Source organism: Anoplophora glabripennis, unplaced genomic scaffold (assembly GCF_000390285.2).
Source record: "Anoplophora glabripennis isolate ALB-LARVAE unplaced genomic scaffold, Agla_2.0 scaffold634, whole genome shotgun sequence".
Lineage (NCBI taxonomy): Eukaryota > Metazoa > Arthropoda > Insecta > Coleoptera > Cerambycidae > Anoplophora > Anoplophora glabripennis.
In genome coordinates, this window is record NW_019416707.1 from 86,985 (window position 1) to 101,259 (window position 14,275).

At 34.3% G+C, this 14,275-nt stretch overlaps 1 protein-coding gene across 4 annotated transcripts in view; it reads right to left on the reverse strand.

Annotated features, from left to right (window-relative positions):
• Positions 1–2,085: 2,085 nt before the first annotated feature.
• The window catches only part of LOC108914209 (cyclin-dependent kinase 14), a 188,830-nt gene continuing 176,640 nt past the window's right edge, over positions 2,086–14,275 (reverse strand). For all 4 annotated transcript variants that reach the window (XM_018719965.2, XM_018719967.2, XM_018719966.2 and 1 more), the window contains 6 exons: positions 12,914–13,110; positions 7,921–8,012; positions 6,228–6,402; positions 3,652–4,053; positions 3,014–3,266; positions 2,086–2,926 (listed from right to left, as the gene is read on the reverse strand). In XM_018719965.2, the coding sequence (XP_018575481.1) occupies positions 2,862–2,926; positions 3,014–3,266; positions 3,652–4,053; positions 6,228–6,402; positions 7,921–8,012; positions 12,914–13,110 (1,184 nt within the window). In that variant the 3' untranslated portion in view covers positions 2,086–2,861. The remainder of the gene's footprint in view (positions 2,927–3,013; positions 3,267–3,651; positions 4,054–6,227; positions 6,403–7,920; positions 8,013–12,913; positions 13,111–14,275) is intronic.

The following is a 14,275-nucleotide window of genomic DNA, read 5'->3' on the forward strand; positions in this document are numbered from 1 at the left end:
TTCTAATCATTTACCTTCAGATTTTTAATATTTCTTTTTTCTCATAATCGCTTACTTTTTTTTTCACAAACTAGATGGTTCTATTAGGCTTTTTATAAGAAAAATAACTTTACTACTTTACTAAAACGAAAAATAAAGAATATGTATAAGCTTGATTAAATAAATATTATTTCGACGTAAAATATTTTAGGTATATATAAGAAGTATGAAGGAGTTTCTACATTACTGTTTGCTAATGAAAGCTACTCTTTTTATTCTAAATATCCTTAAAACTAAAATCTAAATGCAAAAACAACAAGGTGTACTGGTAATCCTCAACAATAAAACTTTTTACACTATTTACAAGAATAAGACAATATTAAATCTGACAGTAAATCTTTAAAGCAAGGGTTTTGCTACTCTCTATGAAAAAAACTTCGATAGTTGAAAGGTTTAGAGCGCAGATCATAATGTTGGCAATTTAGGGAATAATACATAGAAGCCGGATGAAAATATAAACTCAAAAAATTCTAAATAAATCTGATAAATTGCCAACATGAGTAATCTGTTATTTGGTTGTGCCAGTCAAGGCAATGGCAATCCCAGCCTTGTAAAATTCAGTTCCACTGCTCAGCAGTTTCAATTTAAACAGCCAGACATTTTCCCTAATTTCGATCAGCAGAGTGACCTATTAGTAATTGAGCACCTTGGAAGGAATGGATCGGCGTATTTTACATTTCCATGTTGTTTGCAGTTACTGTTGTGTCTGGGGGGGGGTCAGATTCACAAAGGAAATCATTGTAAAAAATCCAACACATAATTCATGCAAAAATTAAATTTAACAGGCCTAAAGTCTGAAAAGGGTACTAAATTCGAAACAATATTATTATAATGATGTTGAAATAGGATTTCTTTAATTTTTCGCCATGAAAGGTCACGGGAAACATGTAAACAAAAATTGTTTTTTCAAAATCGAAACTCGTTCTAAATTAGGTTCTATGTCATGAAAATGTGAGTAATGAATATTCAAATCTGGATCTGATTCTTAAGGAAAATACTTACCTCCCAGTTTTAACAAACGACAAGTTTAACCTTTGTGAATCTGTGAACGGAACAATTTGACATCTTAAAGGTGTAAATGGAACAAAAAATTGTGTTTATCAGTTTATTCTAATAAAATATTCTCCATATTTACAAAAACCTAAAATTATGTAAATTGAAAATGCGTCATCCAGGAGTACGAAAAACATGTTCTATATTCCGACTTGATCCGCTAAAATAAAGAAAAACAAAAAAAAACTTGCATTTTCAAAACATGTACAACTTCTGGAAATAAAACGTAGTACCTAAAAGTAAATTAATCACAATAATTTTTGGAGAATTTCATATCATAAAAAAATCACTTATATAAGACTACCAACTGCATTTTCTAATAACTCTTAAGATAAAAGTTAACAGTAACAACTTTGAATGTAAATAACTGAAAAAATGTATATTCTAATTTTCAACAAGTTTCTTCAGTTCAAAAATTCAATTCAATAATTTTTTAGTTGTACTTAATTATGTGTACTTATTTTATATCGCATCACTTAACGTCTCCTTTTAAATCCATAGTCATCATCATTAAGCCGAAGAAAATTATTCAACCAGTTTATCAACATCTAAGATAATATTCGAGGACCTGAACAGTCTCAAATATTGCGTTTAAATAACCTATGTAGATATACAGGTTCGGAAAGTCCCCATGGTACATCGGCCGTTACGTGAGAGCAATAAAGTAAGTCATAGAAATAAGTGTGATAGAGAAGGATGGCTATAATGAAGGCGTCTCATAGTCACTGCCCGTTTCGCCCTTCCACAAATAAGATCCACTTCCACTTGTAATTCAGCGACCGGTGGTCATCTTTGTTTTCGTCATTTGCCTTTTCTTTAATAGATGTCACTAGTTATACAATTCCGACTTCGGTATTCCGAACCACCGGTCGCTGAATTACAAGTGGAAGTGAATCTTATTTGTGGAAAGGCTAAACGGGCGGTGACTATGAGACGCCTTCATTATAGCCATCCTTCTCTATCGCACGGATTTCTATGACTTACTTTATCGCTCTCACGTAACGGCCGATGTACCATGAGCACTTTCCGAGCCTGTATATAGTTGAAAATAACTTTTAAAACATTTTAAGTGATTTTTAGAATATACATTTTGCAAATCGTACATAAACAATTTCTGAGGGTATCGTACAAATGTAACTATAAATATGATATAATTTTGCGAGTAATAATTACCCTCTAAAAAACAAAACACTGTCGAAAAACTGAAGAAATTTCCTTAAATAATGTAAGAAAAGGTAACTAAATCCTGGTTAATTAAAAAAGAAAATTCTGAATGGCCCCTATACGGTATTAAAGATAGTAAAATTGTCTAAAATTGCACTAAGATTTTGCAATAATTTAAAAATAAATAAATGTTAGTGTCCCCCCATTGTTAATAATTTGTCGGTTGTGGCATTTTTAGTTCGTAAGTTATATATACTTATGGCTTTCTTCTGTAAAATTCGTTGAATCCTGGACGTTACTGAAAAATTCCTAGCCAACCAACAAGTTATATCCAAACCATTCAGAAAATATATTTTCCAGTCTTTTTTTTTTTAATGAAACCGCATAATTGTCCTAAGATGCGCGATAACGAATAATCAAAATATTATTAACCTTAACTAAACAGTAAACATAATAAAAATAATTGCAACAGCAGTGCACAACGAGGTGTCATTACAGTTTTTTTTTTTTTAATCGTGAAGCAAGTATGTAAAGGGATACGGTTGACTGACTGTGGTCATTGCTTAAAGATGTTTTTTTCCTGAGAGAGGTAGACAAGGTCAACCTCATTTTATACCCGAATACTGCTCTGGACATAGGTGTACACCTTCAACAGTGAATATTGAAGAATCTGAAAGAAAAGCGGCTTTCAATTGTTAATTTCAAACACTCCAAACATTCTTCAAGAAAAAACAGTTCTCAATACGAATTTACTCACCATCTGGCAGTTCTAGAAGCTTCTTAGGTAGCCCATCAAAGTAACGATGGGTCATTGCTTCTTCAGCGCCCAGTCTTTTTTGGGGGTCTAGTTGTAGAAGGGCCATGGCCATGGCTTCGCCGTGAACTACATCGTGCAGCCTGGGCCAACAAAGCCCCAACCGTCTGGGCCTGTACTGACCTATCCTATGTAGTTTGTAACCTGGCAGTCTAGTGACGCCAGCCCAGTCTTCTTCTGTTGGAGTACCTAATACCTACGAGGAACAACACCATTGATTCAACTCTTTCGACCTCAAGGGCACTTAGTAAATGATCAGTTAATGTAACATACTAGGTACCCAAAACTGCAGGCTATTACTCATTCTCAACATGTAGATGTTTGCGAGGGGTGAGACATATAAAGATCTTGTTAAATTCACTTGTTTACAATTACCCTCATTATTAACAGATTATTCACTAACGCTCGCACATGATTCCATTTTTAAAGACACGAATAATGTTTTTCCCATTTGCACGCATATGACAAGCAAGGAAACGCCTAAGCTGGAAATTAATACTTAAAAATTACAGCCCGATTTATTTATGAGACTACGCCTCCTATTTTGGAACTCTAGCAAAGAAATATAGGTGATTCTCTACCTTAAAAATTTTATCTAACTGATCATAGGTGTCCCTTACACCGGGAAATATGGCCATGCCCGTGATCATCTCCACGAAGATGCATCCTACCCCCCACATGTCAAGTGAGGTGGAGTACTCGGTACTGCCAAGTAGGACGTCCGGCGGCCGGTACCACAAGGTGACCACCTCATGGGAGTAGGTGTGGCTGGGCACGGACTTGGCCCTGGCCAAGCCGAAGTCGGCCAGCTTCAGTTCGCCAATTTCGCTGATCAGGAGGTTCTGGGGCTTGACGTCGCGGTGCAGCACTAGACGTTTGTGGCAGTAGGCGAGGCCGCGCAGCAGCTGGAAGAGGAAGAGGCGCACGTTGCGGGGGTCCAGACCGCCGCTGTGCCTTTCCAAGTATTGGGATAAATCTGTGTGCTGTGAAACAAGAAAGCATAAGTTGTATTACCTTATTATAAACTTTTAGAAGAGTGTGTATTGAAAGAGTTTATTTTGTGCAAAGTACAAGTTGGAGAAATGAAAATTAACTTATTATATTTAAACATTTTTGACCCAATAAATTGTATGTGTTAATCTCCAAATTGTCAAAATTAATTATATACTAGGCGGTATCTGTTTTGGTTTGGGTAGCAAGAAGAACGCCAGAAGAAAAGGCCCTAGCCGGCAGGGCCCAGCCAGGACAAAAGGAGGTCCACAAAGCGCCTACACCGACCGCATTTGCGGTCGGGGTAGACGACGGATGGGGCCCACCTACGAAGGCCTACACGAGATGAGGCAGGATAAAGAGGGATAATCCCCCTCGATCCCAAATCATTGAGGCCAATTTCTAGCCATGGAATAATGGCGCGGTTTGGGTGAATCGTATATCCACGGAGATCTTTGGCTTTTTGGCTTTCAAATACCATTTGAAATGAAAATTTTTCTATGCGCATAAAAAAAAACGTGGACTTAACTTTTGGTGTCACAATATGTTACAAAAATTCGAAAAATGTCATATTTTTTCTTCCTATTTAATTATTTATCTTTTCAAGAGTTGATTTTAGGCGAAAAATAAATGGAAAAGTAAAAAAATGTTTGTAATTTAATTTTTTACAAAATATGACTAGTTACAAATCAAATGAATCATGATTATTATTGTAAAAATCGAAAAAATCGCCAAAATTGGGGTTAAAAAACAATACTTTTTAGGGATTTTTTTTGGGGCCTTTAAATTGGGTATAGGACCTTCATACTTGGCTCAAGAAAACTTCATGCTATGTAGAGTCATCACACCAAATTTCATCAAAATCGGTATGATAGATTTTACATAATTTTGGATTGCAACTTTTGAAAACAAAATTTCAAATTTTCAAAATTTGGCCCTTAGGTTCTTGAAAATTTAATCACATATAAAAGGGCTCTCAAGCTTTCAAACGCTTTTTGAAAAATTCGAATCCGTCAATTAGGAGAGCTCTGGCGCTTGTTTAAACATTGGTCGAATTTTTGTACTTACAAACAGCAGAGAGCGCGGCCGCTTCGGCCTGCTCGAAATTGAATCGGCGAGTTCAAAACCACGACGCGCTTAAACATTTTTCATATCTCAGCTTCTAGAGGTCCGATTTTGATTTATTTTTTTTTAATTGATGTCTCGCGAATTAAAAAACCATTTAGCGTATTTTCAAATGCCTATCGTTAATAACAGAATAGATGGCATTACTACATAACCTCAAATATGAAGAAAAACAATGTTTTTTGCAATTTTAGGTTAGGATATCTAAAAAACCTGACGTGATAGAGCAATTCTGCCCCCAGATTCGGATTCAGCTCATCTAAATCATTCAGATAATTATTGGTCTTTCAACAGTGCAATAATTATTTATCTTTAAACTTCCTTTAATTATCAACTTTATTTTTTTATTGTATCAAAGGTAAGTGCATAAACTTATATACTGTTTATCAAAGATCAAAAACAAATTTATTTAATTCATTTTTTATTAAATCAGTAGTTGAGTTTTCGTTTTATAAATTGCACTTCAAATTTTTGTTTACGCCACTGGACAGCTCCCGGTTGCACGTGTCCGCTTATCTGTTTTACCTGTTGTTACATTTGTAAGCCAACTGCATAAGAATAAATAACATTCTTGTACCAACTATATGAAACTAACGAAGTGGCACAGAGCAAAACTGCAATGGCAAATTTATTATATTATTTTAAAGTTACCAAAATTAATTTGACGTCAATGCGGACAAAGCGCAGAAAACTAGAAAAATTCGAATGTTTAAAAAAAAAATTTTCGCGGGATTATCAAATATTGGTACCTATACGTTACTAATTATAAAGCTATTTCATATTTTGAAATTATTTTTGGTGTTTTACACATTGTACATATATACCTAAATAAAAATACTTAGTAATCCGACAGATTTGAAATACATTTTTAAAGCATTATGTTTATTTTGAGAATGCCAGTGTTAATGATCTCTGATACGATATATTGATTTAGTTTAGGTGAACTATATAATGTCAATCCATCTGATGTGATATGACAATAGGGCGCTAGTGAGACAAAAATAACTTGATTTGATGTAAATAACATATTTTATATACTCACTACATATTCGAAAACGAACGTGAGCGTTTCTCTGGTATGTACTATGTCGTGGAGGGTGACTATGTTGGCATGTTTCAGTTCTTTCAGTAGGGAAGCCTCACGGATAGCTGTGAACGGAGCGCCCTCCTCCTCTTGCAGTCTAATCTCCTTCAGTGCCACCACTTGATTTTGCAAACTGAAACAAACGCAAACCAAAATGTAGGACAGCTTAGTCCGTCATAGGGAATATTTTATTTTTTTATTTCTAGAAAAGAAACTATTGAAAATATTTCCAAGATTCCGTTCCGTTATCTGCCCATTTTCCTCGTAGTTTCTTATATTTCTTTTATTCTTTGCTTATTCCCTTTTAAATTTATAGCTATTCCCTCACAATCAGTGGTCAGTCAACTTATTATGGATAACGATATTGTATCTATTTGTACAAAATTTAATAAGATTTGATAACATGAAAGAGAAAAAACGATTAAATGGGTGAATATTTAAATCATTCTATTACTGACACCGAGACTGACACCAAAGCGGCGGTCTGACTAGACTACTTTATCGGCCGCTGGTGGCGGCTGGCTGTAAATATGCACAGCAAGCAGCCGCTGGTTTGGGTTCACATTGGTTTTATATGGTAAAAACAGCGGCTGCTAGAAGTTCATACTGTGCTGTTAGCAGCCAGCAGCCACCAACGGCTAGTAAAGCTGCCTAACCCACTGGTGTGAAAACAGCAGCCAAAGGTAGCTGCCAATTTAGCCAATTTCTCCCAAACGATACCATGGATATGTACACTGTGATGTAAATGGAGACCACTTACAAAAAATAATTGTACTCACAACGTAAAGGTCGGGGTTTTCGTCGGCCAGTCATAGGCGTGTTCATCGTAAACAAATAAAAAATAAACAGGTAGGTAGGTATAAATAAAATTAAATAAATTTGGGTACTTTATCACCGAAAGGTCGTTTTAATATTAAAACACGTATACACGAAGCAAACGCGAAGCCAATAACTACCGTTATTACTGGTTTTGTACGGTGCCTTGTAGCAAAAGGCAGACGCGACGGCTATGATCATCTGACCGAGTCCCGAGCTCTAATAAGAAGTAAACCTATAAAACTAAATAAAAAAAATGGAAATGGACAACACAAAATGAAAATAAAAAAAATCCTGTTGGAGAGCGCATGTTAATACAGCTAAAAAACTCCATTTTTTTTGGTCATTTTTACAATATAATCATTGTTTAAACAATGATCTTGTTGTTATAAATCGATACTTTTTGGGAAATATTATTTCTTTTTGCCTAAACTAACTATTAAACCGAGTTTCAATCTGAAACGAATTACCTTTTGATTTAATGTATTACAAATTTTATTTACTGGGCTATTATTATATTTCAAAATACATTTTTAATCATCCTAAATTACTTGGTAGATAACAATCCTATAAAAAGTGCAACGCAAAGAAGGATACATCACTTAATTTAGTGGTATAAATTGTATATGAATAAATTTTTCCCTCTATCACGAGAAAATGGTCCTTTCCGGATGTTGGCCCGTCCGAATTTGACGTGGATCTCGTTTCCTGGTACACTTAGGCACGCCAAGGGCCTGCCAGTTTTTATTCCGCGTAATTTGGGTTTTGGGGTTATCCTCGAGCGAGGATAACGATATGTGAGAGAAAATAGCGGAAAGAAGGTCGTTTCACTTACTTACTAAATCCTTTGTACACGGTTGCGTATGAACCTTCACCTAATTGTTCTAGTTTTATGTAAGCTTCCGACTTGCCGAAGGGCGAATCTCCCTGAAACAAAAAAGACAGAATAGTATATATTTTTAAACAGGGTGGATATAATCCAGTGTTTCCATACATATCAGCGACCCTCTATATTCAGTTTTTTAAATAAAATACTTAAAACGTAACTTTGTATTGTTCTGTGTAAAAAAATGATGCCATATATCACTACTATTGGCTATTGTTGGCACTGCTAACAACGTGTATAATAAGACTTGGAATAATTAATTGTCAACGTAAATGTAATCAAAGTTCCTAATTGCGAAGCTTCCATAGAAACGTCTTCCCTTACTTTATTGTTATTATTATTTTAAGGAACGCCCATCAATCATGCTAAACATAAAAGTAAGTGTCAAAGAGAGTAAGCACCATTTTCTTGATAATTGAGATCTTTTTCATGATAAGTTTATACACGTATGCCAGTAATGTATTTAATTTTTTTAATTTTTTTCCTTCCTCTTTCCCTAGCAAAGATAGTAAGTGCGTAAACAAGTGGCAATTATGAACAAATTTATTATTCTATTGTAAATCTAGAAGTGAAAAGACAAAAGAGATTTAGCTTTAGATAATATGTACAAAAAAAAAACAGCTTAAATATTGATATATCTGATAAAGAAAAGTCTCGGCAAATATCAAGAAAATATATGAAACAAAAAAAGTAAGATTGATCAGCTTCCTAATCTTGAATAAAAGAACGTTTATAAGAAATTTAATTCATTAATATTTTTCAATGCACCTTTTCTATTTATCTTTTTTTTATTACAAGCTTTTATTTAACTTGCCTTGTTAGTATGGGTCAAATCTTGCAAATGAATTTTAAAACAGTTATCCCCAACCGATTGAGCTGAAATATTGCACACACGTTTAGTTTGGATGACAATGCATGGTTAGCTAAGTGAAGTCATTCTAAATCCAATACGGCGGACTCCCAAAGATGGCGGACCAGTTATTTTTTATGCACCCCCATGATAACAAATGAAAGGGTTTGCTGAGAAGAATACGAAAATAAAATGACGTCACTAAAAGCTTGTTTTAATTTTTTTTTATACATGAACTTATTTAAATTGGTTTTACACTTAACAAATGAACACAGGATGGTTAATTTTTTCCTAGATTTTTTCTGCAATACCTACAATACAATTTTTAAGCCAAAAATGTTCACGCTCTTCTGCATAAAAATTTCCAGGAAAAAATTCTCCAAAAATACGATTTAGCTCAACATCTAATCTAGATAAAAATATTGAAATGATTACAATTTAATTTCACTTGTTTGTTTTCGAGCCTGACGGAAGTGGAAATATAAATTCTATACGACTGATCATGATTTATTCGCACTGCACCCAAAGGCAACGGCAAATCACAGTAATGATATCCGACATCTCGGTCGGCACACAAAAGAAAATTATTCCCCCAATTTAAAAATGCTCTTGAGGGTTCATTTTACTCCTTAACAATGGCAAGAATGGTAATCAAGAAAATGATCTTTAAGTTTTCTTTAGCTCATTTCCCTAATTACAACCCTTGAGGTTCAGTTGAAGTCGCAATACAAATAGGAACATTTCACCCTCCATTATTTATATTTCCTTAATACAGTTTTATACTACTACCGCAACAATCTTATTAAGCAGTGTCTCAAATAAAAGTTAATACTTTCCCCTCTGCCCAGCGTTAAAAAAATAACATTTCACTTAATATTTTGTCATACTGCATACAATTCCGATTTATTAAAAAGTCAAAATTCATTTTACCCGTTTCGCCAATAAGAAACTGTTGTTTCCATAATTTTTCAGAAGCTATAATTGTAGCGAAATTGGATTGTTCATTATTTTGCAGAAAGCGTTAGCGGAAAGATACGTATTTTGATATTTTGCTGGAGAAATCGGTTATTAAATAAAATTTTTGTCGGGGAATTTGGTATTTTGCCACCGGTAAAAAAATTAAAAATTAGTGAAATAAACCCTTGTGCCAAAAGAATCAGGCATGGGTTATTTTCACAAAAATAGTTTTGCCTAACCGAAAAATCTCACTCAAAAAACCAAACAAATACAAAATATAGCACAAAAAACCCATCAACTTGTATCGCGCTCTTTAAAAAGTTGTTGACGTTTCGAAAAACTATTTGTTTTCGTCTTTAGAATACGAAAAACTATCTGCTTTCGATAAAATAAAAATTTCGGAGACATTATAAGTGATTATTCCATATTTTTTACAAAGAAAACTCGTTTTTTTTAATAATAGAACCGCTCATTATCCGATCTCCTTGTATCCAAACTCAAAATGTTTTAAATTAAGGGAACTTAAAGATATACCTCCTACAAGCGAATCCGACAGCATAAAAATGACAAATGATACTAGAAGCCGCAACTGAAGCACTAAAGGAAATTACACCCCCAATTTGGCAATGTAATAATGCGAAGCCCCGTAAACGGTAATCAACAAAATGCTCATTAAGTCTTCCTTTGCTCATTTTCCCAATTACCGGGCGCCCTTAAGGTCTCCCTCGAATCGGAACACAAATAGGGGTAGTACACTTCGCGTTATGTGTATTTTTAATTCGTGAATTCCCGGATTAGGGTAAGGATAAACAGGAGAAGGAGCTGTACGTTTTTTAATTAGAAGGAGCAGTTAGTGTCGGTTAATTTTGCCCGGTGTAATTGTTCCCGGTCTCTCCAGGAAGGCGTGAAAGATGAAGTAACCGGGTTTATGAGCCGGCGGAATTTACGCTTTAAAAAGTTTTAACAAGCAAAATGTAATTTAATTTCTTTACGGTGGATTAATAAATCATATCCCGTTTTAAAGGACGCTTCAGGAGGTATTAAGAAAATTAAAAAATACTCATTTGCCAGAAAATAAGGATGAAGAAGAGTAAAATTAAAAGTGAACAACTATTGAAATTATATGTAAGAGCTTTTATAAGTACAGCGAGTGATATTTATCGTCGGACCCAAAATGTGTGTTTTTGAAAATAAATAGGATTTTTCTTATGATTCTTGTTTTAGAAATGCTTCCTTCCTCTTCTAGGCTGATAAATTGGTTGACAAAGTTAAATATACATTTAAATACAAGGTTGAAACCAGTTACACTTGTTTGAATCATATTTTTTTTTTTTTTTGGAACAAATCAGTATATAAAAAATTTTCGTTAATTGAGGAGAAACTGATAAAAATGTTAGTATGAAAAACCCTGTTTCTTTTCAAAAGTACTCTCGTGTCTGATGTTAGATATAGCTCACCCTGTATACATGGATTTATCTTTCAATGTAGGAAGGACATGTTAGACCAAAGTATACATTATACTTGTGACTGCATTAATTTCTCCATATACTGGGTGGAGCATTTATCTTGAAACAAAATAATATCTCGGTTGGACTCGATTATTTCGAAAAAAGTTTCGGACAAAACTGTAGGGCACCGAGGGGGCCCATATTACAATTTCCGGTCTAGACCGGAAGTTGTTTTACTTACTTTAAAAATTATATAACTCCACAGGAAAACATTTTTTTTTAATTTTTAAAAATGAAGAATGTAGGTACGGTTTTTTTAAAGATGTCATATTAACAAATGAGCGAATGTCTGATTAAAATAAAGCATTTCCTGTACGTGTATGTTTTGAACTGCGGACTTCTTCACACATTATTTGATAAAAGCCTCGTAGCTTCAAAGAAGCTTTATTGAAGTCTGAAATTTATCGCATAATTTAATTGTAGGCTCTTTTGGAACATCTCTGATAAAATCCAATTTTAAACATTTGTCTCATAAAAAGACTGAAATAAAGACGAATTATTTTAAATTGGAAAACCTAATTTATTTAACAGATAGGTTTGCGTGGGGAAATGTATCACGACTAAATAAAGAAATATCCTTCGAATGGCGGTTAGTGTAAAACATCACGTAGAGGCACTTACGGTGCTATTAAAGTCATTTTGTCCAACGACCCGGAAACGAAGTAATGCGGTTCGGAACCCTATTGTAGATTATTTACGTGACTTCATTTTGTATAGTTATACAGGGGGTGTGCTGTTTCTAAAAATCCTACTTAATTTGGGGAGGAATTTGCATTTTTAGGAGTACCGCACATTTAATATCCTACGTGGCATTAATTTTTACTAAAATGTTACAAAATAAGAGTAAAAGAAAGGGTTCATTGAATTCATAAGGAAAACGAGATATTCCGCTTCCATTTGTAATTAAATGCCATTAAAAAATGAATTCCAGTTCTTTACTAATTGAAATTTTGAATAATAATAATATCTCTACTCCTCATTCTAACTACGAGAATTAGCCCAGAAGTCGGAGACTTGTGCGGGAGAGGAGGCGGCATATTATTAATACGCAGGCCGTATTTGCGCCCAGGAACGACTTATGTTGGTAGGCCCTAACCACCATTCAGTGCAGGAATGAGGGAAACCTGGAAAACCTTATTAATTAGGGGAGCGGTCAAATGCCAACCGGTGTCAATCACTTACATTGACCCAAGCCAACATTCTTCCACCCTACCATACCTGCACAGAGGGTGCCAATCCTTCGTACAAGCATAGCTAATCTACGGTCTACCGGCCGCGGGATTCGAAACCTGGGCAGATAGCACACATCGATTTAAGTAATGACGCCTTAAACGGTGCGGCTATCGACCGTGTGAATAAATAAATATATGACTAGATATTTCTTACTGTTGCTTCTAACTTAAACCGCTTGCTACAAATAGTTGTAGATGATAATAATTATCAATATCTTTTCGATTAAACATTGCCACTGTATTGTAATAAGATAGCAGCAGCTTGAATCGACAATTTTTACAAAAAATTGAATTTATTTTCCGACAGAATGCGTTCAAAATATTTACTTTGCTTTCAAAACACTTCAAAGGGATTCCTTTCGTCTACACTCTGTACTTTGTCCGTGTCCACTTACCCCAAACGCTGAGTAGCGCTTCGTCCTCCGGTGGTCGGTGCCTTGATTGAGCAAAACTTCTGATTTAGGTCTGGGGGGTTTCCTGGGCCGGAGTATCACTTTAGTTTCCTCCCGGATGTCGTCATCCAGGAGCTTGCTATCACTGGAAACCGACAGTTGCCTTTTCACCCTGTCATGGCCGGACACACTGTTCCATTCTGGAAACAAATTATTCACGTTAGAAACTTGTACGGAAACACACGGATAACGTTCTAACAACTTTGAAATATATAGAAATATTAACTACCAGTATAAATAGGTATAAGGCAATGATAAAACATTTAATTATTGATTAGTAGGTACTAATATTATTTAGTATATGATAAATTAATTTTTGTTTATGCGAAATACAGTATGAACTACTTTACCAACAAAATGTACATTATACAGGGTGATTTGCAAAAAGTGACCAAATAGTCTTTCCTATAAAGTTTTTATCTAGGACACTCCGTTAATAAGATACAGATACTGTTAAACTTCAAAAAATGTTTTAAATTTTTTTAAATAATTTAAAAACTAGTAAGGGAAATAATTTGAAATTGGGCACATGTATTTATGCTCCAGTGGCGGAGATACAGGGTATGGGTGGCGTATTGTTCCAAATAAAATAGTACACCACTGCATTATGCGTGGTAACAACCATGATATTTTCGAATTCGTCTTTCAATTTTCTACAAATTACTACTCTCTTATGTTTTTCGAAAAAAGCCAGATTTTCGAGTAAAACTTAAAAAACGAACTGAAATTTGCTTAAAAAAAAACGGTATCTGGTCGAAATCTGGTTTGGGTCATCAACTATAATTTTAATTTAATTAAAAGTTGATGAACAGAAGCATAGGACGGAAAAGCCGAATCGTGCTGGAAACAATTGGATGTTGTTTTCTGCAATGTCCGGAAGGTTTTCCAAAAAAAAAACAAAAAAAAACTCGATTTTTTTTTGCATCAATTTAAACGTTATTTTCGGTAAAAATGTAGAAAACCTCAAAAAAATTTTTCTCCATTTCAATCATGATTATGAAGTGTTTAATCTAAAAAAACGTGACCCTTTGATTTTTTTTCAAAAGTTTGACTGTTTGAAACAAAGAAACGTTTCGCTAGATCGAGATGAAACTCCACAGGGTTCTTCTGGGTATATCGAACTGTAAAAGTCATTTTTAACATTAGTCATTCCGTGAATATTTCTAATTTAGCCGCCAATTTTCTAAAACACCATAAATTACCCTTTTTTCCTGATTTTTAAAATTCGTGTAAAAGATGAAAAAAATAATTTTTTTCTGAAAAGTTGCGGCAGCATGTTATAAGAAATTTATTCCAGTTTTCCTG